The sequence below is a fragment of the Parasteatoda tepidariorum genome, chromosome 6 (assembly GCF_043381705.1).
Source record: "Parasteatoda tepidariorum isolate YZ-2023 chromosome 6, CAS_Ptep_4.0, whole genome shotgun sequence".
Classification (NCBI taxonomy): Eukaryota; Metazoa; Arthropoda; class Arachnida; order Araneae; family Theridiidae; genus Parasteatoda; species Parasteatoda tepidariorum.
In genome coordinates, this window is record NC_092209.1 from 32171775 (window position 1) to 32198811 (window position 27037).

The following is a 27037-nucleotide window of genomic DNA, read 5'->3' on the forward strand; positions in this document are numbered from 1 at the left end:
AGTTTGTCTGTTTAGACTCTTCCTATTTTGTGACAAGCTTTAAGAATTTCATTTTTAAATTACGCGTGACAAAAGGTCTCCTTTAGTTGACAAATTTGTCGAATTGTCCAGATTTTAAAAATTTTCTTTCCGTTGAAAGTTTTATTTCGTTTAAAACAAGAACCTAAAAGTTTACCCAGTATAGGAGGGGGAAAAAAAGTAGAAATATGAAAATTTCAACCTAGCTCTTTCTTTCTCACTTACCAGTACGTTTAGAAAGTAAAATTTTCTCAGTTCGCAATTAGATAACTCTTCTAACTCGCAACATCTTCAAATAAGCTGTAAAAATAAGCAATCAAAACGCTAACTTGGTTTCGCGAAACATTGGTGCAAATGTTTAATGATTCAAATATTGTTTAATGATTCATAAAATGCAAATTTTTTTAAACAGATATTCCTGAAAAATAAGCAAATGTTATCAAAATTAAAGCTTAATTTAAAAATTCAACTAGCACAGGAAAAGTTTATTATACTTGCCCATTTCTTCACATGTAAACAAATTCTTTAGCGTAGCGGCGCTCAATTTTTTTTTCAGGCACGGAACTCTAAGCAATCGAACTTTTTTCGGCGAAACCCCGACTTTAAAAAAAAAAAAGGTTCATTAGCAGGTGTAAACATTAAAACTAAAACTTCTAATTTAGAAATATTTCACGTGAATGAAATTTTTTCACTTTTCCGTCAATTAGTCTAAAAATTAGGTTCTATGTTTATCGGTTGAATTCGCAAGTCTGCAGAGGCTACGTTTTTGGTAGTATAAGTTAAGTCTAGTAAAATTAGCCGTTTAAATTTAAAATAATCTGAATTATTATTTTTGAAAAAGAACCGTTACAAATTGTGAGAAATGGTATCAGAAAAAAAATTCATTATTCTTGAATTTGGCTAATTTATTTTGAAGTTCAATGAATTGTGTTCACTGATGCAATAATTTGTAAATGCATATCGTTTAGCAATTTATTGAATGTAATGTTATAGGGGGAAAAAACAAGTTTTAAAATTCCGTATTTCAATTTTACATACATAATTTGATAAAAATAGCCTTAATATTAAATAAATAATGGATTATTGGTAGGATCAAGGCGCATAGCCAAAGCTTTCAACAAAAAATAAGCACCCATTAAGCACTATACACATTAACAAAATAACTTTCAGACTTTAAAACATCACGAAAAAAAATAGTTTCTGACAAAGAAATATTTTTTATTTTATTACATTAGCCACCAACCATAAAAAGATAAGAGAGATTTTTCGGTTCGATTTCCGACTGAGGAAAATGAAACCGAAAATTGAGAATCTGTAGCAAAATGCACACAATTCCCACTGAATCCAGCTCAGTATATGCACATGCGGACCAGCAAGCATTTCTTCAAATATGTAAAATGATTGGCGCTTTCATACGTGGTTCGCCGAAATGCATTGTGTTTGAATGATTAGCGAAAATGTTAAATAGAACAATGTGAAAACCACGCTTTTGCATAATACATAGCGAAAATCGACATGGTAAAGACGAAAAAAATATAAATTTCGAAAAGGCTAGCCGGGATAGCCTGGTCGGAGGGATCCATGTCCAAGTATTCGTGGGTTCGGTCCCCGCCGGTCGAAGACACTCCGTGTAGTAAATGGTGACTGACGCACGTTAAATCTGTCAAGTCTCTAAGTCCTCCATGTTCCCATAACAAATCAATACCTCTGGGGGTACTGATCCATGAGTTTTCTTGTCTTCTGGATTGGTTCAAAATTACAAGGCTACGGCGTTGAGAATTAGTCATCGTAAACCCAAAAATTGGGTAGGCTGTTCAACGGCTGTCATAAAATATAATAAAATTAAAACAATTTTCGAAAAGGGAAAATTAAGCACTTTTTAAAAACGCAACGCACCCTGTAGGATACAAAATTATAACAGGTTTTAAAAAAATCATTACTGGCTAAAAAAAAAAAGTACTAATTCTTGGAACCCTAGGGTTCAGAGAACACCAATTGGGAAACGCTGCTTTAGTGCTTCATATATTTGATGCACACTATTTGTGAATCAGGAAAACAATGTTATTTACAAGTGGTTTTCGTAACCTATCTTTATTTTTAATATGAAAAAGTTAAATTTTCCCAACATCTCAATGAAAAAGGAAAGAAATATTGCTTGTGAATTTAAATATGGATTTTCAGCAACTGATATATAATGCCAGGTTGCGTCTTACTGACATCACACACACACAAAAAAAAAATAATAATAATAATAATTAGTAGCCAGAAAAACAGACCTATTTAAAAAAAACTACTTGAACTATGAAAATAAGCACAAACTCTATTATTTTACTAGATTGTGATCTTTACTTTTTAGCTGCAGTTAAGTTCGTAATCTGGTGCTATAAATGTTTAATATAGTATAAATTATAGTGACAAAACTTTTTTGAAGCAAATGTAATTTTGAATCGCAAGAAAAAAAACTCTAAACCAGAGTAAAAATTTTTGTGACAAAGTAACAAGAAAAACATAGAAATATTGATTACGTATTTTATTTATTGTAATCAAGACTGTTGTGACAAATATTTTACAGATATTCAGCACTTTAAAAACATGTCTGTGCATACATATACAAATTCAAGTGTTATATTATGAATTATACGTAGTATAATGATAGTATACTTAGTTATGATGATGCAAAATCTGTCACTTTTTCATTCTCTATAAAAGATAGTATAAAGCTCAGTTTTTTTTTCTACATAATATAATATGCATTAAATAAATATACACATTATGTAATTTAAAAAATACAGAACTACAAAAGCTATTCAATCTTTCATTATAATCTAAAATCTAAATCGCATATTAATTTATTAAAGTAATAGTTTAAGTTAAAAGGTTTGTCTTAAAATCACTTTGTATTATAAAAATGATCAATATGAGAAAAAAAAAAGGAAAATAAAATTAGCAACAAAAGTTTAAAAATATCAAATTCAATGATTTATGGATGATAGAAACTCTTGAAAATTATAGTCATGTTTATAGTTGTTTTTGTATCATAATAATATAGAAAATAATGCACACAATGTTGAAAGCTTACATCATACATATTTATAACTGAAAATCAGAACAACACAAAAAACAACAAATGTGTGTATTAGACTCATCAATTTTGTATTTTTCAAACAATTTAAACTTTTACATTGCTCAGTTCCTTAGAAATAATCACATCACATAAAATAAGACAATAGTTTATTCCTGCATTTGTAGCCCAGTTTTTGCATCATAATAATAAGGGTTTAAGTTTACAGCGGAGTATAATTTATCGAAGTGATCTTATTTTTTGAACTCCATGAATGTCACAAAATACTGCTATTTCGACAAACATTTTTTAAAAAACAAGGTTTATTATTATTATTATTTTTTTGAAGTTAAATTAACCTTAAAAAAATTTATAGAAACGGAGGGGTAACACCAGCTATTGCACTTGACAATGAGATTTCTAATCCTTTGTGTTTAAAAAAAAAAAGTAGAAATGCTGGTTAAATATTATTAATGAACATGAACCACTTGAAGGAAAAATTTAACTATGTATGATTTTTTGTACCAGAATTTGTGTTACTGCAAATCTTCCCTGAATTTCTTTCCCTCCTACAAACTTGCATCTTTAATTACAATATAGGAAATAATGCATACAATGTTGAAAATTTACAGGACACTCATAATTGAAAAATTAGAATAGAAATAACAAATTATGTGAACCAGACTAACCATTCTACTATTTTTAATTTACATTTTGCAAAACCCAACTCTTACGCAATTATCAGATCATAAAGCCAAATTTGTATTGAAAATGATCAAAAATATAGAAGAAACCTGGCAGATTTAATAGTTATCTTTATGGAATATTTGTTAGGCAACAAACTCAGCTTTTTTTTCCAAAATTATTCCTCAATATATATTGAATCCCTCAATTTGCAAAAGTTAGGTCACTTTATGATATATTAGACTAATCATGCTAAGATTAGTGGTGAAGCATGCTGCAAAAAGAATCTAGAAAAAAAAAAAAAAAAAAAACCCTTAGTTTTTTTTTGTAATAAAGTAAAATAAAATTAGTAATAGCAACATCCCTGGATTTAAGCTAGATAATTTTTTTAGCAAAGCAATGAAAGGGGGAAGGGGAAGCTTCAGCATAATACCAAGGTTCATATTTATATTAATCTTCTAATTGTTGATCCCTACCACAAATACCCAGTTTTCTAGCATACTATTCAATGATGAGATAAGTAAATTTTATGATGAGATAAGTAAATTTTTTAAATAATTTGTCTAAGTAAGAAATCAAATAAAGGGTAAAATGAGAAAGAAAGAAAAATTAACATGTAAAAATATTTTTATGAAATTCAAGAAGGTGGCTGATTGAAATGTGAAGATTGTAAACTCATGCATTTTCACTTGTAAAATTAAGAGTAAAATAAGTAATTAGCAAATGAAAAAATTCTTAAATAAATTATAAAGATATTGAAATATATATAAATCGTTTTTATTTAAAAACTATTTTTGAAATTTGTTAATTTTATGTATATATATAAAGTTTTCAAAAAGAGGAAGAAGAAAAAAAAAAAAACCTATCAAGTTGCTACAGTCTTTGAATAATTTGTAACAGAATGGCGCTGATTTAAATTTAGGTTACTAGGGTTAACAGTATGGAGAACTAATACACACAAAACAACATAATCACTGCAGTGGTTGTCAAAAATAAATGAAAAAATGAAATAAAAAAATATTAACTTTAAGGAAAAAAACAAAACAACCACTTTAGTAAAAATATCATAAAATCATTAAGGGAAAAACAAAAAAATTCGTACCGTAGTACTAATCAGCATAGATATACACAAAACTAGGAAAGCTTGATTTGATTGAAAATTGTAACATGGATAAAAACCAATAAAACTTAAAAATTAGAATCGTAAGAGGCTCATTTTTATCCTCAATGTTTGTCTAAATTAGAAAATAAATACCCGTTGTTAAATGAAAAAAATTTAAACAGTAGTTGATATGGATTAAATGTCTTTATGTTTTTAAAAATAAGTAACAAAAAAAACAAGTGATAAATATTTCAAAATATTTATATGTTGTTAAATAATTCTGTTCCAGAAAAACTAGTTCAAAGAATTACAAAAATGAAATCTATATAGCAGCACGAGCTTGATCTATAGCTTATTCATTTTCATTAATTTTGCTTTCTTTTCTATTAAATATAGATAAACAAACATTTTCTAAAAGTTTGTAGTCTGAGAGAATAACAACTTTTGCCAGTTTTAGGAAGTCCAGATATTACCTTAAAACTTAGGCAACTTCAAAGAGTGTGCAAATGTTAAAAGTACTTCTCAAGCCAGGCTTATTTATTTGCTTGGCATAAATGATTAAAATACAAAAATATTCTTTTTTTCTTTCTTACTTCACTGTTTACTACAGAGTAACATTGATTACAATTTAGTTATCTAGTGTTAACTTTGTAACTTTAAAAACTAACTTTACCTAATCAACATAAAATCCTTTCATATTACAGAGACTCCAACTAGTACGGATTCTGCATTATTTCTACACAATTCCGTTTGCTACTACAAGAATTATTAACCATTCTAAGGAAAAGTTGATGTCCAGTGGTAGTTTTTCCTAAGATTTTGGTAATTTTTCCCAGCATTTATTGTTTTTTTCTTGGCTATATCCACATGATATTCAAACATAAATTATTACTTCTCAATGGGTCCAAATCACAATGATTCCATTGTAAATACTACCTGTATTCCAATAATTTATTGGCAGCTTTTTTGTTCTTTATTCCACACATAAAGTTTATCAATTCTGATATACTTAATACGACTTACACAAGTAAGTAACCATTTTTTTAAACGATTCCGTCATGTTTACATTGACATTTTCTGATTATTTTTTCAGCCATTCATACACGATTTTTTGAATTTCAATATTTTCTAATACAAATTTTTGATATGCCTGACGATTCTATTGTAAATCTAAATTGTCTTACGACTGTTCTTAGTTCATTTCTACTCGGCCTTTTTTAATTCCAAAATTTTTTAGGCCTAATATTTTGCAGGCTCTATTTGGATGCTTTCATTAGTTAATTAATGTTATTTCCCAATCATTTCCGGCAGCTGGAACATATGTTAATCATTTTTACAGTATAAACCTTTTTTCGGCAGTTATAAGTTATTTATTATGTTATCAGAAAATTCCTTCCCAATTTTTTAAATTTTGATACTTGAACTGCAACATTATTAGGACAAGCAAAATTTTCAAAATAGGAAAAACTTGTTTATTTTTAGCACCAATTAATTATTAATTCCTTAAGTTTGCTGAAACTAAAAGGGAACTATATTAAAAGGGATTGAAAACTACTGAAATGTTTCATGGTTACAGCGGAAAACTGACTAGAGGTTGGAGTCTCTGCACTTTACATATTCCTTTGTGAATTTAACCGATTATTAACCGTGATTCAGAAGACTTAATTTGGAAGATTTGATAAAAAAAGATCACATTTTTTTTCTCAATATATTAAAAATATACAAAATTTCATTCAGTTAGGAACATTACACAATTTTATAAATCTGGAAAGATTACGTTATAATTTTTCATACTCTTTTAAACATATGTCTGGTTTAGTCAAGTAACATAAGTTTTTCATAACAACACTTCTAGATTATACTCTAAGCTTAATATTTAAAAAAGAATAATCCATTATTAGATGCATGCTTGGTCCACAGTATCAAGTCATGAAATGTATGCTATACTTCATGCTTTTCAAATATACGAAAGTCATACAAATACCCAGGATATTGCAATTTTTAACAAGTCAAAAATTAAGTCAATTTAATTGCACTGGGTTGCAGAGATGAGATGTACAGCTGCAATTTAGGATACTTCAACATAAAGCAACGATTTTTTTTATACATATAACTTACAGTAAAAATCAAAAATGAAATAGGCACTTGTATGGCTGAGGACAAGAAATGCATCCTCATAATGTTTATATGAATGCACTGATAGGCTGATTAGAGTTAACTGCTCTTTTCGTCATTGTCTGATTTATCGGATCCGGAATCACTACTGCCATCGCTATCGCTTCCACTGTCAGAGCCGCTACCACTATCAGAGTCGCTATCACTAGAACTTGATTCATTATCTTCCCCATTCTGTAAAGCAAAAAATAAATAAAATAATTATGGTAAGACCAATTTAAATTACTATACTATAATCGGACATGTGATTGCAGGTAGAAAAAAATTATCTTAACTTTTTCTTTTGTACAAAAAAAGAAGATAATAAAAAATAAAAAAATTAAAAAAAACTGTCATTTTTATAGACAAAAGAATTTTATGAAATTTAAAAAAAGGAATTTTTTTTTATTAAATATATTTTTTCATATCAACAGATAAAAGAAAGCCCTGCTCAGTAGACGCACATGCGGACTCACACGTATTTCATCAACCACGTAAAATGATTAGTACTTTCATATGCTATGGACCGACGGTATGCTGAAAAAGAGTGTGGTTGAATGAAATGTGAAAATGTTGAATAGAACAATGCAAAAAGCATGCTTTTGCATAATACGTGGCAAAATCGACATGATAAAGTAAAATATCCCATTTTCAAAAAGGGAAAATGGAGCACTTTTTAAAAACAGCCAATGAAATAAGCACTTTTAAAAAACTAAAATCAAAAATAAACACCTTTAAAAAACGCTACACACCAGGGTTCTACATCATAACAGTTTATAGAGACTTTATTTTAGAATTTAGTTTAAAAAAATATCTAAAAATTAGATATGTTTTTATTTATACAGATGCAATACAAATTTTTTCAGAACTATTACCTTGTAAAACATAGACTGACAGAAAATTACACAACTCTTATACATTACAAAAATGTTTTATACTCAACCGGGTAATAAATCCAAATATTATCGGTTTTTCCGGTTCTTGGAACCACAGGTGCCACATTCAGTCGTTGGGGACTGAAATCAGTCTTGAGAGAAAATCAGTAGATTAATTTTCATAAATTAATCTCTCTTTTCCATTTGTTTGTAATATTAAAATTTGTTCTTTAATTAAAAATTAAATAAATATTTTCTGTTAAATACAAATAAAAATTACATTTTAGTGTAAACATTGTTAATTTTCATAATTTTTGCAAAATGATTAAGTAATGATGTAGCTCAGTAATGAAAGAATTGGGTTGAACTTTAACGCTTCTTACTTAAACCCAATGTGTACTATTGTTGTATCTAAATTTTCTTGTTTTTATTTCCCCCCCAATGTTTTCAAATGTTGGCCAAGTTAAATTCAGATTATAATTTTTCAAAAAATAAATAAATAAATAGTGAAATGAAAAATAAGTAGAGATATGTATAGCTTAATGAAAAAATTAGGTTATTTTTCAGTGATTGATGTAAAAAAGATGTACAAAGTTAGCTGTTATTTTTATGTTATTTGCTGCAAAAATCTATTAATAAAATAAAAAAAATTGGATAATTGATTTAATATATGTGCCCTTATCTTAGAAAGGTACATTTTTAGAGTCGAGAGCTATAAATTTCTGAAACTGGTTTTTAATCTATTTTTACAATAAACTCTAAAAATCAAGTTTCTTAAGTTGTTTTTTTTTTTTTTTTTTGGTATAAAGCATATAAGTTTAATTTGAAAAATTAATAAATATGATTTTGTTTATTAGGTATGAAGACATTTTATTTTAAAATTCACTTGCATCATTTTTAAAAGGTCTAAATGTTTTAACTCTTGTGTAAATAACATAACCAGACAGCCATGATGCTTAAACCGAGCTACACAAGTTAATAATGAAAGGGCAGATAAAACAAAAAATAAACTTTTAAATTATATTAAAGAGCAAAGCATTCCTGCAATAGCCGCTTGTGAGCCAAGGGTGCTATGTAGGTCAAGACTCTTTAGTTTTGTGAGCAATGGTGGAATGTAGCAAGCATTGCATACTAACTGTCTTTACTTTCCAGACAACCTGTTACCTTTCCATCCGAATTTCTGTGAGTTTTAAACTGCCCCCCCCTTGAGATCGAACTTCAGCAATTCATAACGACAGCTCAGTATCTAAACTACTTAGTATCTCATGGCTCACTTTTATATCAGTTTTTTTAATTATTATTTGACATTAATGAGAATGGAATTCTTTTCAAAAGGAATAGAGTAAATAAATAAAAAAGAAAATTTTAAGGTGCTAAATTACAAATGTGTGTTATTGAAAAAGGAGTAAATTAAAACCCAAGCATAAAAGGAGAAAAAGAAATCATTTGGAATTAACTTTAGTTTACAAAAATATTCAGATGAAATAGGCTTTTTCTTAACATGAAACATTACTTTTTTTTCATCTTCATCGTCATCATCATCTTCATCATCGTCCTCGTCGTCATCATCATCCTCATCGTCGTCATCATCACTTCCAGAGTCACTGCCAGAATCATCAGATCCAGAACTCGAATCTGATCCTGAGCCCGACCCGGACCCAGAACCATCTCCGTCACTTTTATCGGAGTCATCGTCATCATCAGATGAATCCTCATCAGAGCTATCTGATTCAGATTCCTTTTTAATGACTTTCTAAATAGAAAATAGCAAAGAATGAATATTTTGACAATTTATACTTTATAACAGACAAATAAAAACATTGAATTAGTTCAAAACCTGTATTGCTTCAGCTCCTTTTTTGCTTTTCTTTTTTGTAGCTTTTCTGTATTTATCATATTCTTGAAACTCCCCAACTGTAAGACCCTTAAAGAAAAGAAAAAGTAAAACATAAATATATTTTCAAATAAATACCTTGAAATAACCTTGAAACAACCTTGACAATAACCTTGAAATAATCATTTTTTACTTACTTTCAAAAATTTCTGCATGTCTTTATTGTATTTTCTTAACATTTCCTTTACTCGTTTACTATAAACATCTTTTTCTGCAGCTGACTTGGCTTTCCATAATTTAGGTATTTCTGTCATGCGTAGTTTAGGATCCATGTGAGTTAACTCACTCAATTTTTCCGACAAAAATAATCCATAGCCACTTCTAAAATATTAAATTTTTGATAGTATTAAAAAAACTTTTTTAATAAATATAACTGAAACTTAAGTTATTGAAGTCAATAAACAAGGCAGTGGCTATCAAAACAAAACTATGTTAATTGAAAAAATAAAAAAATGGCAGGCTTCAAATGTTTACTGGTGCAACAAAACAAAATGTGTACACTTTACCGATTATATAGGTGGCAATACCTGCCGTATTAACGATCCCCAAGGCAGAATCGTGGTGACATTGTCACAATGTTACAGAGTTCTTGCCAAAAAATTTTTCCATTGGGGAGCAAAAAAGTTTGATTTTCTTTTCTGCAAAAATAACGCCATATTTTACACAATAGCATACGTTACTTTTTATAATAAAATTTGACTGAGTGGGGATTTTATTACCAATTCAGATTCGTATCAAAATAATTAATTAATGCTGTACATTTCTTCTTTTCTTAAAAAATTTAATTGAAATAAAATCTATAAACATTTTTACATGTAGTCAAGTCTTTATTTTATTGCTCACAGTTCGCATCGATTCCATTGTAAATAAATGTATCCTTTTGATAACTTTTTACGGCAATTACTACAAATTTCTACCTTTTTTTAAATGAAAAAAAAAAAAAATTAAATAAATAACAAAAATTAAATACCAGTATACTATTGCTTAAAATTTCACATTTGAAAAAAAAAATCTTTTTTTTTTCAACACAATTTTATTACATGCATAACTCAAATCAATTATTTGATTATTTACTTTCAATGTGGAAAGAGGCTTGTTGCAAAAAGCCTGAAAATATTTTGCCACAGAGTAACAATAATAAAGTGATCACAATTGAACAGTCACAAACCCATTCATTGCATTTACCAAAGAAATGAGTAATAGAAGAGTAATTACAAAAGGCCCCTCCTTATCTATTTTTTGAAGTTATGCCAATTATCAGTGATATTTGGAAACACAGCTCATATAAAGCTCAGAAAGGCAAGCAAACCTTCTTTTAAGAGTTATTTTATTGCACACCAATAATGGACTACACACATCCATTACTACAACTAGTTTCTGAATGATATAAATGTCTATATGATGACTATTATTTGTAGATTATGTACTTAAAAATAGTTTATAGCACAAAATTTAATGAAAAAGTATAAAAAGAGAAACTTATTTACTGAGGAGGGCACTTGGGTTCTCCTTTAAATAGCTTCTTTTTCCCACTAGTTGTTGTTTCATGTTTTCTAAAAAGATAAATAAAAATAAATTGGTATTTCTCTTTAGAAAGGAAAAAGAATATTATGTAAATAATATTTTAGCTTGTGTAATTGCTAGTGCATTAAAACTGCATTCCATACTTCTGATCATTTTATTTATTTACTTTCTTCGTAAATAATATTAAATAAATTTCTTAATGTCATTAGCTAACAGCAAAAAGCTGTTTCATTACTTTATACTCCATAAAATGCTGGCTTCTAATTATTAACCTTACCTTGATAAAAGATCCTGATAGATCCCTGATAATAGAATCTTAATAGTAAAAAAATATTTAAAAAACAAACTGTATATTATTTTGAAGGTAGACTAACAACTTTTGGACAAATTAGATAAATCTCCATACAAATATTACAAGTAATAAAACAAAACTTAGGGAAAAAACTAATTAACTATTCCATACCCTTTTGAAGTTGATCCTTCATCATAAGCTTTTTTAGCTTCTTCAGCAATTTTTTTGTATTTTTCCTACAAATTTAAGAGCATTGTTAAGACAACTTTAAAAATAAAGCTAAGCAACATGTATGTAAACAATAAAATACATTAAAAAAAACTTGATGCAACAATATATAAAATAATATTATGAGTACAAAAGTAATTAAATTTAAGGTTTTATCAGAATCCTAAAATTTAAGAAAGGTGACAATATTGTTTTCTGCATTTAAGTTTTTTTCTTCTTCATATTTTTAAACAAATTATAGTTTGAAAAATATGCTATTAAGATACTGACAATAGGTTCCAGCTTCGATTAAGAAACATCTTTTATCCAGCTTAAATATATATAAATCTTCAAATTTCTGAGTGTCTAAAATTAATGTATTAAGTTTTCACTAAAAAAATATACTTGAAAATATCCCATAAACAAGCAACGTTAACACTTAAGTAATAAAAAAAAACTAATGCAAATAAATACACTCTTTAGAGATCCAGTTTCACAGGTGTATTATAACAGATTAATTTAGACTAACTACAACAAGTTATACATCAAATTGAATTTAAAATTAACTTGTTTTCCTACAAAGGTTCAATAAGTCAAGTGATAATGCTTATTTGCGTCAAAAATCGTTGAGAGGGGATGAAAAATAATTAATATATTTAAAAATATTTCTTTTTCTTCTTTATTAATAGCTGACAGAGGAAATGGAATAATCTTGAATATCAAATTACAGCATTGCTTTTTTATGATTTAAGCAGTCTTAATAAAATATCTTGATTAAATGTTACTCTTCTTGTTTCGAAATTGCTTTGTCTATCAATAGATAGAATAATTATTAAAGTGCATATTAATAGATGGAGAAAAATTATGAATGTGAATATTAATAAATGGATATGAAAGTAAAGGATTCATATTTTAAATAGGCATAAGTTTTTAATAAAGAAGGACTCATAAATAAAGCAGCCTACTTTTTTAAACCTAGCAGAATCACAAATAAGTGCATAATTAGTTATACGACATACGAGATTTTTACAACACTACTATTGGTTTTTCACAACCGTTAACATTAAAACGTACTTTTTTCTTCTCAGATAAATCATTATAATCCTTTGCTAGCATCTTCATTACATCTTGCTTGGACATTTCAGGGTGTTTTTGACGAGTAACAGCGAATTTCTCCTGTTGGAAGTAGAACATTGCAGATAAAGGTTTTTTTGGTCTAGCTCCTTCAATTGCCTCTAATTCTGTCACATCATTGTTAACAGTTTCAATAGTAATGTGATTGGCTGGTTTCTTTTTGCTGGCAGGTTTTGCCTCACTTTCAAGCCTTTCCCGCTCATTATCAGGCAAATTGTTCAAATAGGCAGCATATTCTTCCTTATATTTAGCTATAGCCTGAAAATGAAAATATAATAAATGAAGCTTTTGAAAAATTAATGAAATACCTAAAGAAGGTAAGGGGTAAAGAAATAAAGTATAAATTAAATTCATAATTATACACCAACACCAAGCATTTACTTCAATAAAAAAAAAATCATGCAGGATAAATAAACTTAAAAATGCATACACTTGCTTAGCAAACATTTCCCAAATATGATAAATATAAACATTTATTAAAAAAGGAATAAATTTTAAAAAATTAGTTTATTATTTGTTTATTTCCAAAATATTTAATACCCTTATTTATAATTGAACATATTTATAAGTTTATAATTAATAATGTAATACAATAATGTGAATAACTCTTTTTTAGGAAGTTGGACCTTTCAATTTCATATTAATTATTTAAAAAATGGTAAAAGAAAAAACAAACAATAAACCCCAAATAGGTAGGCGAAAATTTCTTGCAAACATTTCAAATTTTTTTTCTAACATTATAGTTTTTCAACTTAACATTTAAATACACCAAAACCATAAGGGTTATGGGAAATTAAAAAAAATAATTAAAAAAAGAGAGAAAAAAAAATAGTGTGTAGGTAAAATTATAAACTAACTTTAAATAAAAATATAAAAAGAATTTCTTTTTCTTTATTAATAGCTTAAAGAGAAAATTTAAATCATTCTTTAAATCATCCCAGGGTCCTATTGGATTTCATATACAAGGAGGATTTCATAGTCAAGAAGTCATATTTAATGATTTGAAGGCCTAACCTTAAATAAGCTATGCAAATGACATTTTAAGTAACTCAGGCACGAAAACGTACTTTCGCTGAATAAACATGCCCCCCCCCCATAGATATGGAACATAACTCTTCGTGTGACATTTTTTACTACAAGTTAAATAAATGAAAACTTTTAAATACTCAAGTACATATATTTATCTAGAATTTTTATGGTTTAGATAAAAAGCTGACTTTTTTTTTAATTCTAATGATATAAAATTAAGAAAATTGGATCATAAACAAAAAGGGTGCAATCACTAATAACATATGTGCAAACATCTCTAATTATGCCATTTTGTTAAATCGTCACCTAATTGCAGTTTCAGTTCAAAAAATTGGAAAAATAATCTGTTTTAATCAAGTATTTTTTCATAAAAATCTGCAACATAACAGGTCATTGATGCAGTTCACTTAGAGTAAGTCACCTAAAAGTGTAATAAATATAAATTTTTATATACCATCTGAGCCTGTTTGTTTAAGCTCTCCCTATCTGTATCAGAGAGTTGTTTCCACATCCTGGAGATTTCACCCATCTTTGATTTTGATGGAAGATCCTTCAGTTCTCTTAACTTTATGCGTGAAAACAAACTGTATCCAGAACTGTAAAAAAAAATATATATATAATTACTCTCTAAATCAAATTAAATATGGTAGTAAATACTTTTGTAATAGCTTTTAATCAGTATAAAGCAGGGTTGGGTTTTTGCCGTCAAAAACTGGTTTTTGACATGACAGTGGTAAAAACTGTCAAAAACCTACTGTTTTCTTTAATTTATGGCATATAGCAGGCAATATATTATTTTCACATAATTGCCTTTATAAATAAATGTTGTAAATGATTGCTATTATTTTGCAACTATATACATGTATTCTTATAGAAGGATATACATTCATATAGAAATATTGTAATATACTTATTGAAAATAATGATACTTACTTTTATCATTATAACTTGATTTGCAAAGAATTCAAAATTTTGCACTTCTTAATTGTTAGAAATAAACAAACAAACAAAAAAGCTTGGAACTACTAATAAATTCAAGAACTAAAAAGAATTTAAAATTTGGCATTTCTGAAATATTAGAAATAAGCTAAGCAAAACTTTCAAAGCTTGTAACTACTAACAAACTCTAAGTCAAGAATGACTTGACATTCTTCAGTAATGTAATATGCCAAACAAAATGATGCTTGGAAATGTTGAAAAATTTGTTTAGTATCCTAATATTTTACTTCAAATAGTATGTTTTGATATAATCATGTTGGGAAAATGCAAGAATCTGTTCTTAAATATCTTTTAACAACTTTTTTTCTAATTTTATTGCCCAAAAATGAATTAATTTTAAATTATAAGCAGTTAAACTCAAAAATACAGTTTTACCAAAACTATGGGTTTTTGACAGTTTTCGACGTTTTTGACAGAGGGGTTTTTGACATGACGGTAAAAACCATGGTATAAACCGGTAAAAACCGTCACGTGTCAAAAACTTGCCAACCCTGGTATAAAGGCTTTAGAGTACTAGTTTAGGTCATTGTACTTAATCAGTACACAAGGTTTAGAGAAACAAAACTTCTAGATTTAGTAATGTAAGTTATCTATGCTTCACTATTTATACAGGGTATCTGCTATATTCTAGATTTTCAAATTTATGACTTAACGAAGTTATTATTTTCTCCGACAAAAACACAACAATAAATTTAAAAAAGCATTATAATAACATTCACTGAAATGAAAGGTATAAACTGATATACTCTGCATCTTCATATTTATAGATTTTAAATTCAAAAAACAGAGTAAAGAAAGAGTTGAAGCAACAAAATAATCTTTCTTTGCAATCGCTGTTGTTTGTCAGCTGTTGAGGCAGCCAAGGCCTGTAAGGGGCTGCTGTGCTGACAAAGAAGAAGAAAATATCGAATCGGTAGAGTAACAATACATACTTAGGTGGTCTTTCTGGTTTCCCGTCACAACGATCCTTCAATTCTTTCTCAGCTTTACTTAAAACTGCCTTGACAGGTTCTGGATGAAAATCAGGATGCTCACTACGATATTTTTCAACTTCCATCTGTTTTTTTTTTGTTTAAAAAAAAAAAAGTTAAATTGTTACAGGCTTTAGTAACTAAAAGTACAAAGCACACAGCAGGAAAAGTAGAAATGCAATATATTAACATACCCCATAACGTTGCTCATCTTGAATGGCTTTCCTAATCCATTTAACTTTTTTGTTATCTGACAAGTTAGTCCATAGTTTACGCAATTTTTCCATGGTTTCACGCTTATCCATCTATAATATAAAAGTTAATCTCTTTTTAGAAAGATCAGGAATTTTAAATAAAAAGACATTTATTTCTGACTTAGAAACAAGTTATATTTTGATTATCTTAATAAATTTGTGCAAGATACTCAAAATATACAATTATATAATAATTATACTTTAGAGTACAGAAAGTTATTGATTATTAGCCATACGGCTCAATGGTTAAGTCTTGTTATAGAAAGTTACATACAAATAAAAAATAGTGTACTGCATACGTACATACTACAACTATAGTCATTCATACTGGAAGAATTAAAGCAGAATAACTACAGTAAATTTTGTCTATTAACAACATAACCACAGAAGTCTCACCCATCAGAAGATTGCCCAACGTAGTTTAAATAGGGTGACTTTTTAGCAACTCCCTCTTCAGGGAGCATTGGGCCTTTGTCATGACTCTCCATCTCACCCTGTTGGCAGACAAGTACTTTTTGTCTCTCTATGTTTTGTTAATACAGTCACACCTGTTTATCTCGAATATCAAGGGAAAAACGGAAAATTTGAGATAAAGAGATTTCCAGTTATATGGGCACTTAAAAAAAATTAATTTAATTTAATTTTAAGAAATTTGATAAAAAGTGCTTTAATTGTTTTTAGTAGAAAAATACAGACATTTCTGTAAACCACATACATCTATTTACAAAAAAAAAAACTTTAACATACATTTAACACATAAAATAATCCTTTTAAAGATTTATGACACTTAACTTTCTACGTTAATTATGTTGTTTGGGCAGTGCAAGATTATTAGATATTCGAGAAACAGAGGTTTTGAAATAAAAGATTTCGAAATAGACATTGAAAATACATCGATTTTAAATAGTAAATGCAAGGAATTTTAGAAATTTTGAGATATAGAGGTTTTCGAGATAAAGAGGTACGAGATAAACAGGTTTAACTCAAACCTTTTTGGGTCTCACTCATGTTTTAGGTCTACCTCTCTTTCGTTTACCTGGGGTGTCCAGTCCAGCGTCTGTTTTACTTTCAATTTTTACAGTTTTCCAATAGTGTGTGCAATGCATTTTTTTTATTTCTAATTCTATTGGTTTTTGTGTATGTGTATATTTATTGTCTTTAAATAATTAATTATTTTTGAATATTTTTTTATAAAACCATTTCATATTAAGAGTTCTTCTGATACCTTTGGTGATAAAAGCCTTTAACATATATGCATTTGTTTTAAGTTGTACCAAGTTTTTGATTCAATTATATGTTAAATATCTTTTGCTTTTCATTTTTGTAACAATCAATACTATTTTTAGCAACAAAATGCTAGAAAAAATATCAATCACAGGAAAGTAAAAAGATATATTTTAATGTGGAATATTTCCATACATATCCTGCTTAATACTTTCTATGGTAGCAACATTACTTGATTTTACTGCTGATCATGAATTTAACTTTATTTTTAAAAAGCAACCTCAAACAATATTTTATACTAACTGTATTTAATGAAGAGAGAGAGAGAGAGAGAGAGAGAGATCAAATTTGTAACCAAATATCAAGTTTTTAAATTGGTACAAAAAAAACTTGTGTCTAATTTTAATAACGTAAAACTTTTAAATTGACATTCAGAAAAATACAATTACCTGGCTAAATTCAGCTTTTTTTAGACGATCATTCACAAAAATATTGAAAGCATTCAGTGGCTTATCAGGTCCTTCAGCAGCAGCAGCTTGCTGTTTCATCTCTGGAGTCGGAAACTGTTCTGGGTGACACTTTCTAGTTAAACAAAAAAAAAAATTATTAATTCAACGAGCCTTTCTAATAATTAAAGTGAAGAGAAATATGAAGAGACAATTCACATTCACTTAACGTAGGCTTTTAATTAAATAAAAATTATAATGACAAATTGAGGTAAGTTGCCAGAAAACCATTTTTTAGCTTTAAGCATGCAATAGACATAAAAAGTTCACATAATTTGTACATTTATGATGTCATTCAAATGATATTCCACATATTTCCATGATCGTTAATTGAATAGAATCAACAGGGTATAAATTCTGAAAATTTTTATCATTAATAGCAAGGCACTAAATTTGCGGTCAATTTTATTTAAGTATGGCAAATAAGTTATCTCTTTTAAAATGGTTCAGTCATAAATACTATATGCCTTTAGACTATTGTTCTTAAATCAAGTGGCAAATGTTGATATCGAGCTACAGCATTTTCTTTATTTAGACAAAAAAATGCTCAGTTTCTCACTGTTCATCAACAAAACCATTGCCACTGGAAACATAGAAATTTTAAGACAACCTTATTTTGATTTATTATTATTATTATTGCAATATACATGTTTCGATTTTTAAGATTTTGCATTATTTTATGGTTCGGCCATTAAAAAGTTTTTCATACCTAAATCTCTTAACATTTTAAAAAATATTAATACTTTTCATGAATATAAAAGAGCGCTCAGTAAAAATTTAAGTTTGGCTAGGCTGGTCATATTTATAGAAAGGGTGATGGTAACACAGTTAAGAAGCTGACTTTTGGTAATTTTAGTGGCAACCGAAAACAAGAAAGACAAGAAGGAATATTAAGATATTGAAAGAAGCAAAAAATTACAACTAAACAAGAAATTTTTTTTAATAAAAATAAAAACAAGCATTTAAAAAAAAATAAGATCTTGTTGTACTAATTACAAATTTAGATATGACTAAATTTCACAAGTCAATATTCAATGTTAAAAATATTTTGTAAAAAAAAGCATTTAATAAAAAAGCACATTGCCAAAAGCATTTTTGGCGATTCAGTCTGTAAACATATTAAATATATATATATATAGATAAAAAACAATAAGAATGAATTTTACTTGAATTTTTCAAGCTCTTTTTTGTATACTTCATTTTCCTTTTCATAAGCCTCTCTATATTTTTGCTAGAAAGAAAGAAAAAAACATACATACAACACTGAAGTTTTTTGTTTTTTTTCATTGTAAACAGTAATTTAAAAATGCAATAAATATGCATACTTTTTTCTTCTCAGGAAGCTGCTGGAATTTTTTAGAGAGAAGTTTAGCTAAATCAGTCATAGACATTTCTGGATTATCTTTGCTATATTTTTCTCTTTTCTCAAGAAAATATCTGAAGTAAGGGGTTAAAGGCTTCTTGGGCATCTCTGGATGTTTCTAAAATTAATTTATGTTCAACAAATTAAAACGCATCAAGGGATTACATAAATAAATATAGAAAGCATTATAAAACATTACGTGTGTGCATATACATAAATCAGTAGCTTTACCTGTTTTTTAGATGAGCTATACGAAGACCACGGGTGCTTCAACCACGCTTTAGCATCAGTCACCATGTCAGTTAATGTGCGAAATCTGCGCAACTGAAAAGTAAGGAGAACAACTCATTTCTGATCAATTAAAAAACCGATTGATATAATTAAATTCTAATTAAAATTGCTTGAACAATAGGAATCTGAGTTATTTTTAATTCTTGTAAGAAAACACATTAAAAAAAAGGGAAAGCGCAGCTTTCAGGAGAACTGCTCCAGACATTAGTCTCACGGAGTGGCGGGTGGCTCACGGAGTGGCGGGTACTTCAAATACGGGTGTGGGGTGAACAGTTTTGTCGTGAACGTTGCATAGATCAGCGTGAGTAAACCAATCGACACCATCATTTCTACGTTTTACCCCCATTAGAAATGTGCTCTTTCTTGTTACCATAGCAGCAGACAGCCCCAGACTTTTCTCCTCAAAGCCGCACTATAAGAAGTTATATTTTTTATAGCTTTAAAATTGTAAAATTTCAATAACAAAAGCAGTAAACTGCATACATTATAACCTAATTGTCTGGATGAATAGATACGAAATTGTATGCTCGGATACATAATTGGTAATAGTTTCAATATTTCCCGCATTTAAAAAAAAAAAAAATATTTTTAAGAAAGGTGTTTTTTTTAAAAAAAGTTCACAAAAATTTCTTAGTTTTATTATAAAAAAAGAGGGAGTAAAGGGTATAAAAACAGAAAATTGTTAAATAATAGCAAAATATGAGGATCCTCTCGGGAAAATCAGTAATCAAGGGTAATTGTCTCTAACAATAGAAATAGATTAATAACATATTCAACAAATTATGAAGACTTGGGTGTTAATTTTGACATATACTTTGTTTCATGATGACATATAACAAAATTTTTAAATTTAAAATTTCTTCAATCTTTTTTAGATAAATAATATTTATTTTTCCTGCTAACTTCAAGAAAAATCACAAAAATGTAAGGACATTTATTGAAATTTTTAATAATTAAGGACATTCAAGGAATTTTACAACAACTTTGAGCTCTGCAAAAGTTAAAAGTTTAATTTTACAGAAATAATTTATATAATTATATCACATAGAACATTACAATTCAAAAATATTATCTTATGATATACATACTTTAGTTACTATTTGCATCCATTTCTCCTTACACTGTGCAGCTGTATATGGTCCAAATCGAACTTTCTCCCAGTCCAGCTTGTCTATAAGTGTAGTATATTTCACATTGTCAGTTCGAGGTAAGCAAGTAGACAAATTTGTGACCAACTGAGTAAGTTCCTCTGATGTCCAATTAAAAACAAGAACTGAAGAAGAAAAACACATAAAATGTAGCAAAATAGCAATAGGTAATCATATTGTAAGAGTTCTTAATTATTATTGCCCCTTTCTTGTTTAATTTCTTTGAATAAAAAATAGTGACCATAGTACCATATCATACTACAGAGTTCTCCCTAGGCTTGAAAAAGGGCATGGTTTGAAAGGGAACTCACTTACCAACATAAAAACTTATAAGAATGTGTAATGTTATGTAATAACTGAATTTGACCCACAATAATTTTTAAATTACCCATGTATACTATTTTATGATATTATGTGTATATTTTAAAAACAAATTATCTTTCATTATCAAAATAAGAGAAAAATTTGCAGTTTAATTAAAGGCATGTGCTAAAAAACAATTCCTGTGCATACATTTTTTTCAAAAAATGATTGATTTTTCTATAATTGAAATTGAAATTTATGAGAAAAAAAGCATTTAAAGGTGTATTTTTTAAAAAAAGGTTTTAATTTAAAAATTCATTTTAAAATCACTTAAAAAATTGATTAAAATTTCCAAGATACTTATAAGAATTTAACGAGTTGAGAATAATGCGAACAAAGTAAATATTTGTAATAGTAATCAGAATTAAACCTATAAACTCATATAATTTGACCAGAGTGTAATTATTACTTAAACGGTGAAATAAATTTTTTTTTCAAAATGGAATATGAATAAAAAAGGATGTGTTTTTAAGGGATAGTAGCTTATTTTTTTAAAAAAGGCATATTTATAAGGATCAGGAAGCATGCCGGTCTGGTCGCCCTTCTAAAAAGGGCTTAGGGAGAACACTAGTTTCACTTAGGAAGAGCACTTAGGGAGAACACTGCCTACTAGTTTCTAACAATTTTGTGACAGAGATCTCACAACAAAATTTGATACCTTGTTTAGTGCCTTGATTTTCTTTATCATTGCTTTCAGAATCAATGACCTTGTGAGCAACAGTAACTATAAAAAAAAAAAAAAAAAAACAATAATTATAATCTTGTAAAACAAACCCAGAATTTAAAATATACATTAATTTAACAAATGACAATTAGAAGCAAACTTTCAGAGTGTTTAACCAATTTCACAGCTTTATTGGTAAGAAAAAGGAACTAAAATAGTATATTTTTTTTTAAAATTTTGGAGAAAAAAAGTTCTAAAGAATGTAAAAAATATATATAGGATCTTTACTCTTGCAGAACAAGTTTAAATTTACTCAGCATACTCCTTCGGAATACTGAGGAAATTCAAACTTATTCACCATAGTTTTGGCCTCTTCAGTTTAAGGTTGGTAAACTCTTTAAGGTGAAGGGCCACATGCACAGCATATTGACCAAAAATGGCCGCTATAATATATACTGACCAAAAATGCATAAAAGATTTTATAAATCTTAAACATAAAAAAAAAACTTTTTTTTAAGCTACTAGAAAAAAAGAAGGAAAAAGCAGAATCTAATTTCGTGAGCTGAAATATTGTGTTATAATATCAGGATATTCAAAATCACATGGAAAAATTTAACAATAACTGCCAAAAACAGAATTTTATATTAAAATCAATGAAAACAGCATACATCAAAAGGTGACTATTTTAATGAGCGATTCAAAACTTGTGTATTGTAACATTAAAGTATTAAAAATATCAGGATTTTTTTTAAATGATGTGGAAAAGCGTAGTAATAACTGCCAAAGAAAATTATTGAAATCACTTATTATTTACAATAAAATCTGCCGAAATGAATCACGTAAAAAAAGTTATGTTTTCAAATGCGGAATTCAAAATTCAAGTGTCGAAATAGCGTATTAGAAATATTGGGATTGTTAAAACCATGTAGAAATTAATAGCAATAATTGGCAAAATAACGGTTGAAAAATAATTTTGTTGCAATAAAATTGGCAAAAATAGATTATGTCAAAAAGCGGCTATCTAAAAGAATGATTCGATACTCATGATTCATAATAATAAAGTGCTGAAAATATCGAAATTTTAAAAGCCATCTGGAAATTGGTAGCAGTAACTGCCAAAAAAGGGATCAAAAGTCATTTAATTTTTGCAAAAAAGCACATTAAAATGAGTTTATTTAAATGCACCATTCAAAACTTTAAGATTACTATCTTGTTTAAAAAAAACATTAAAATTTTTTTAAAACGTGTTTAAAAATAACTTTGATTTTAAAAAGCAATAACTACCGAAAAATCATTTGATTTCGAATAAAATTGGCACACATGAATAATGTCATTAGTGATAGCTAAAATTCAAAATTTGAGAATTGTAATAATGTTGTATTAAAAATATTGTGATTTTTAAACTATTAAATCCATGGTGCCAGCCATAAAAAGAAAATGATCGATAAACTACGTTAATTAAAATTACATGGGATAGAAAAATGTATAATTTCAAAATTTCAACGAATTTTTATTAAAAAAAATATTTTTTTATTTCGTTTAGGTGTTGCTATTTGCAGCAGTGTGTGTAACCCTTACTTTAGATGCAAATAAAGAATTAATTTCAAAGATATAAAACATATTAGTTATATTTCTGTTTTATTTCATTTCATAAAAATGTAATTCATATTGGTAAATTTGGTTTAATTTTTAAACAAGTAAAACTAAACCACTTTATCCTGGATTAAGTTCTGACAACAAGCAGTGACAGAGGCAAAATTTAACTTATCAACATAGAAAGTTAATATATTATTTACAAAGTTACTGTTTACAAGAAGAGTCTTCAATATTAAATTTCTTTGTGATTGCTGCGACATTAGGGACTAATTTATTTACTTTTAGGTGAATATAGTGCTTTGGTATTAACAGATACTATGAACTAAAAACAGATTTCTGCTTGACAGTTGAACTTCGCTCCTTCCAGCCGACCTGCTGATTATTTGCAAGAGCCTTTCAACCTCACTGAAAACTCATTTCACGAGATGCTAAGGCACTACTATATATACAGTCAAACTCTATTTAAATAATGGTATTCTTTTTTGAACAATTGCAAGTCAAGTGGGTTTTCTGAATAGCGTTTTTTTCACGACACCAATTTTTTCTTACATCTTGATCTGCACATATGCAGATGCTTGCACCAATTGTGAAAATTAAGGGCACTTGAAAAAGAAATGTAAGCAAAGAGCTACTGCACTAATTGCAAAACCAATTAAAAATTTGGAGTCAAGCTGAAACTTAACCACTATAGTTTGACTAGCAAGAAATTATATTCGGTCAAGAAAATCTAGATATAACTCCAAAGAAGGACAGTCTACACCTGACTTGAACCTGAAAAGAAAGTCTCGATCAGGCTCCAAATTTGGCTATTCATTTTAATGTAATTTTAAATACTTAAACCATTTGGGACGTGCCTTTTAACCCAAAATTGTTTGTATTTATTTAATGTGTCTTTCCTTCAATATTTTAACTTTTGATTGCTTGAACGAAATATTTGTTGAGAAGTAATACTTTCAGGTCTATTGGTCATGATGTATCTGATGTGACTCTGCTGTCGGCATTGAAATCTTCCCATCTGCAGTGAATTTGGTACCTCAGCCCAATGGCTTTTGATTTGATGCTTTGAATGCTTTCAGGCTGCCCATCAGTTAAATTTATGGTGCATTACTCGTGCGTCTTTATGCTAACGAGCCTGCAATTGTTTGGTTTCCATACGCAGTTTATGGTGGTTGCTGTTGTGACATTGAGACTTCTGTGAATTGCATACGGGCATTACAGCCTAGGTTACTTTAAGAGATCCTTCACATCTCGATCTTGCAGTAATTAAAATTGACTTCAGCTAAACGAATTTTTTTCAGGGAGATTTCCATATCGTGATCTGTGGCAGAATAATCGCCAAGTCTTGGAAACTTCAAGGCAGCGGCCAGTGAGAAATTTTAAAAAATCGCAGAAAGGGATCAACTCGAAGGAGCCACTCGTCGTTATCCCCAGGCCAAAATCTAGACTTTTTTTAAAAAATTTCTGTTTGAAATCAATTTAGCGTCTTGGTGATTGTAGTTGGTGTGGCAGATCATGAAACAGAAATATCCCTCAAGTCCACCTAGGGGGGATTTCCGTATCGTGATCTGAAGCAGAATAATAGCCAAGTCTTGGAAACTTCCAGGCAGTGGCCAGTGAGAAAATGCAAAAAAAAAAAAAAAACACCACAGAAAGGGACCAATTAGAGAGGTATAACTTGTAGCCACCTCTGGGAAAACATGTACATGCTTGTTTTCTTTTTAAATTTGCAAGTTTAAAATCTATTTGGCACCCTGGCGAATCTAGTTGGCGTCACAGATCACGATACGGAAATATCCCCAAGACAATGGCTATTACGACAATTTAGTATGACTTTTGTGCCTTAGTTTAGTAACCCTTATACAATACATTTATTTAATGCATTTTAAAATAAACTTATAATTTTAATTGCAAATATTTCATTTAAATGAAATAAGTTGAAATAATAAAATAAAAAAAGCAAATTTAACATATTTAATTCATTATATCTCTTAAACATATCAAAGCAAACAGATTCAATGTGTTGAGAGCAGCCATAGTCAAAAATAGGAAACTAACGAAATGCAATAAATAGAAATCGGACGTTTAGTTCAAGCACCCCAAAGCAGCAGTGAAACTCATTTATTTTAACTTACACCAGCGGGAGACTAGAAATCTTCCCCCGGTTTTTGCCCCCTCCACGATCGATGCACAAGCAGACGATCTTACCATCCACCAACCCTTCACCTTTGGCCGGAGCCGCCGCGGTGATTCGGGGGCAGGCCCGGGGCCCCCACCGGAACCGGTTCCCGCTTGCAGGCTCTGCTGCAACAAGCCCTATGCCATCGATCTAGGGCGGCGCGGTCCTCCGACAAACACCCGTTCCCCAGTACACGGCAACCTCCGGGTAACGCCACGGACGCCATTCTTGGTAGTTGCAGCTACATGCCACGCTTCCAACCAATGCCAGCGCCCGCTTTGTCTCCGGGAAGGGTGACGCTATTCTCCTCCATTTTGACCTGACACTTAGGTTTATTCGAAGCACAACGTCAATCATAGATATTTATTAAAAATCATTTATAATAAGGATTTTTTTTCGTTTCTTAAAGCTTGGAATTATCAAACATTAATTTTTATTAACATTAGCGCAAAATAAATAACAGATCATACATTAATCAACAAGCGAGTAAAAATGTTAACAAACATCACATTTGGGGCTTAAATCAGCACAAAAAATCTTGATGTCACTAATATTCATTATGATTTTTTTTAATTTTATTAATCATTCATAAGAAACAGTGGATTTTGTAATCAAGATCTATAATTAGTTTTAATGTAATTTTATTTACAATCGATCTGATAGTTATTTTTAACATGATAAAACATTTTAATGAAGAAAAAACGTATTTATATAATTTATAACAATTAGAAACCATATATAACAAGCACGTGTGAATAATCACACATATGCACCAGATCGACATCTAAGAAAAATTTAAATATTTTCCGCAGCGCAATGTAAGTTAAGCAGTAAAAAATATAAAAACTGAAGTAACTTACCGTCATTTTCTTTCTTAACTTTGGTTTTAGTGACTCCAGACTCATTTGCTTTGGTTTTTTTGGCCGGGGTAGGTACTAGTTCACTTGCCTGAACTGGTCCGTTAGAAGACGGTTCAGAGGCGGCGGCAGGGAACGGTCTCTTGGACGCCTTACGTCGACCTGAAACTTCCGATGTCGCCATTTTGAAGAATAATCTTGGAGTTTTCGAAGACAAATTTCGATGATCAGCAAGATCAGATGAAAATCTAATATTCAAATGATATTAAAAAGCACGTGACTTCCCTTGCCTTTAAAAAATATCACAAATTCAAACGCTCCAAACAAAATACCGACCAAGGGTTCTTCTTTTCTCCGCTGGATGACTTCAATGGACGCTGGATAGAACACGCATGCGCGATTTGAACGTGACTCAATCATGAACTGGATTCATTGTCTATCTACCAGGCTGAATCCACAGCTGCTAGGCTCTCTTTCTTTCTTTCTCTCTTCAACTTTTTGCAATTAAAAAACAGGTAGCATGGTATTTCAGTTTCTCGGATTGCAGATGAGAAAGGCTACGGTGGGGGAGTTAAAAGTAAATAAAATATTTCTCGTTGAAGGAATTCGTGATTACTCTGATGCGACTCGTTGTATTAGAGTCATCAAGAA

General features: G+C 29.0%; 1 protein-coding gene across 2 annotated transcripts; it reads right to left on the minus strand.

Moving 5' to 3' along the window:
- Positions 1–5442: 5442 nt before the first annotated feature.
- On the minus strand, positions 5443–26984 carry LOC107437616 (nucleolar transcription factor 1-B). 2 transcript variants are annotated; one of them, XM_016049680.4, is made up of 17 exons: positions 26390–26984; positions 21752–21817; positions 20671–20855; positions 19523–19615; positions 19254–19409; positions 19095–19159; positions 17872–18004; positions 16139–16249; positions 15906–16030; positions 14429–14570; positions 12886–13203; positions 11776–11840; positions 11276–11341; positions 9926–10109; positions 9732–9818; positions 9408–9647; positions 5443–7214 (listed from the first exon to the last, which is right to left on the minus strand). In XM_016049680.4, exons 1-17 carry the CDS (start codon positions 26568–26570, stop codon positions 7080–7082), a joined length of 2352 nt encoding a protein of 783 aa, XP_015905166.1. In that variant the 5' UTR covers positions 26571–26984; the 3' UTR covers positions 5443–7079. The 2 variants fall into 2 exon arrangements, with proteins under 2 accessions (XP_015905166.1, XP_042905304.1); XM_043049370.2 differs by lacking the exon at positions 26390–26984 and adding an exon at positions 25486–25696.
- Between the last annotated feature and the right edge of the window lie 53 nt (positions 26985–27037).

Coding starts and splice junctions, on each gene's coding strand:
- LOC107437616 (XM_016049680.4), bottom strand. CDS start 26,570: ATGGCGACATCGGAAGTTTCAGGTCGACGTAAGGCGTCCAAGAGACCG. Junction 18,005..19,094: donor AAAGAGCTTGAAAAATTCAA/GTAAAATTCATT, acceptor TTGTTTAACTAG/AAAGTGTCACCCAGAACAGT. Junction 13,204..14,428: donor TAAACAAACAGGCTCAGATG/GTATATAAAAAT, acceptor TTTCATTTTCAG/GCTATAGCTAAATATAAGGA.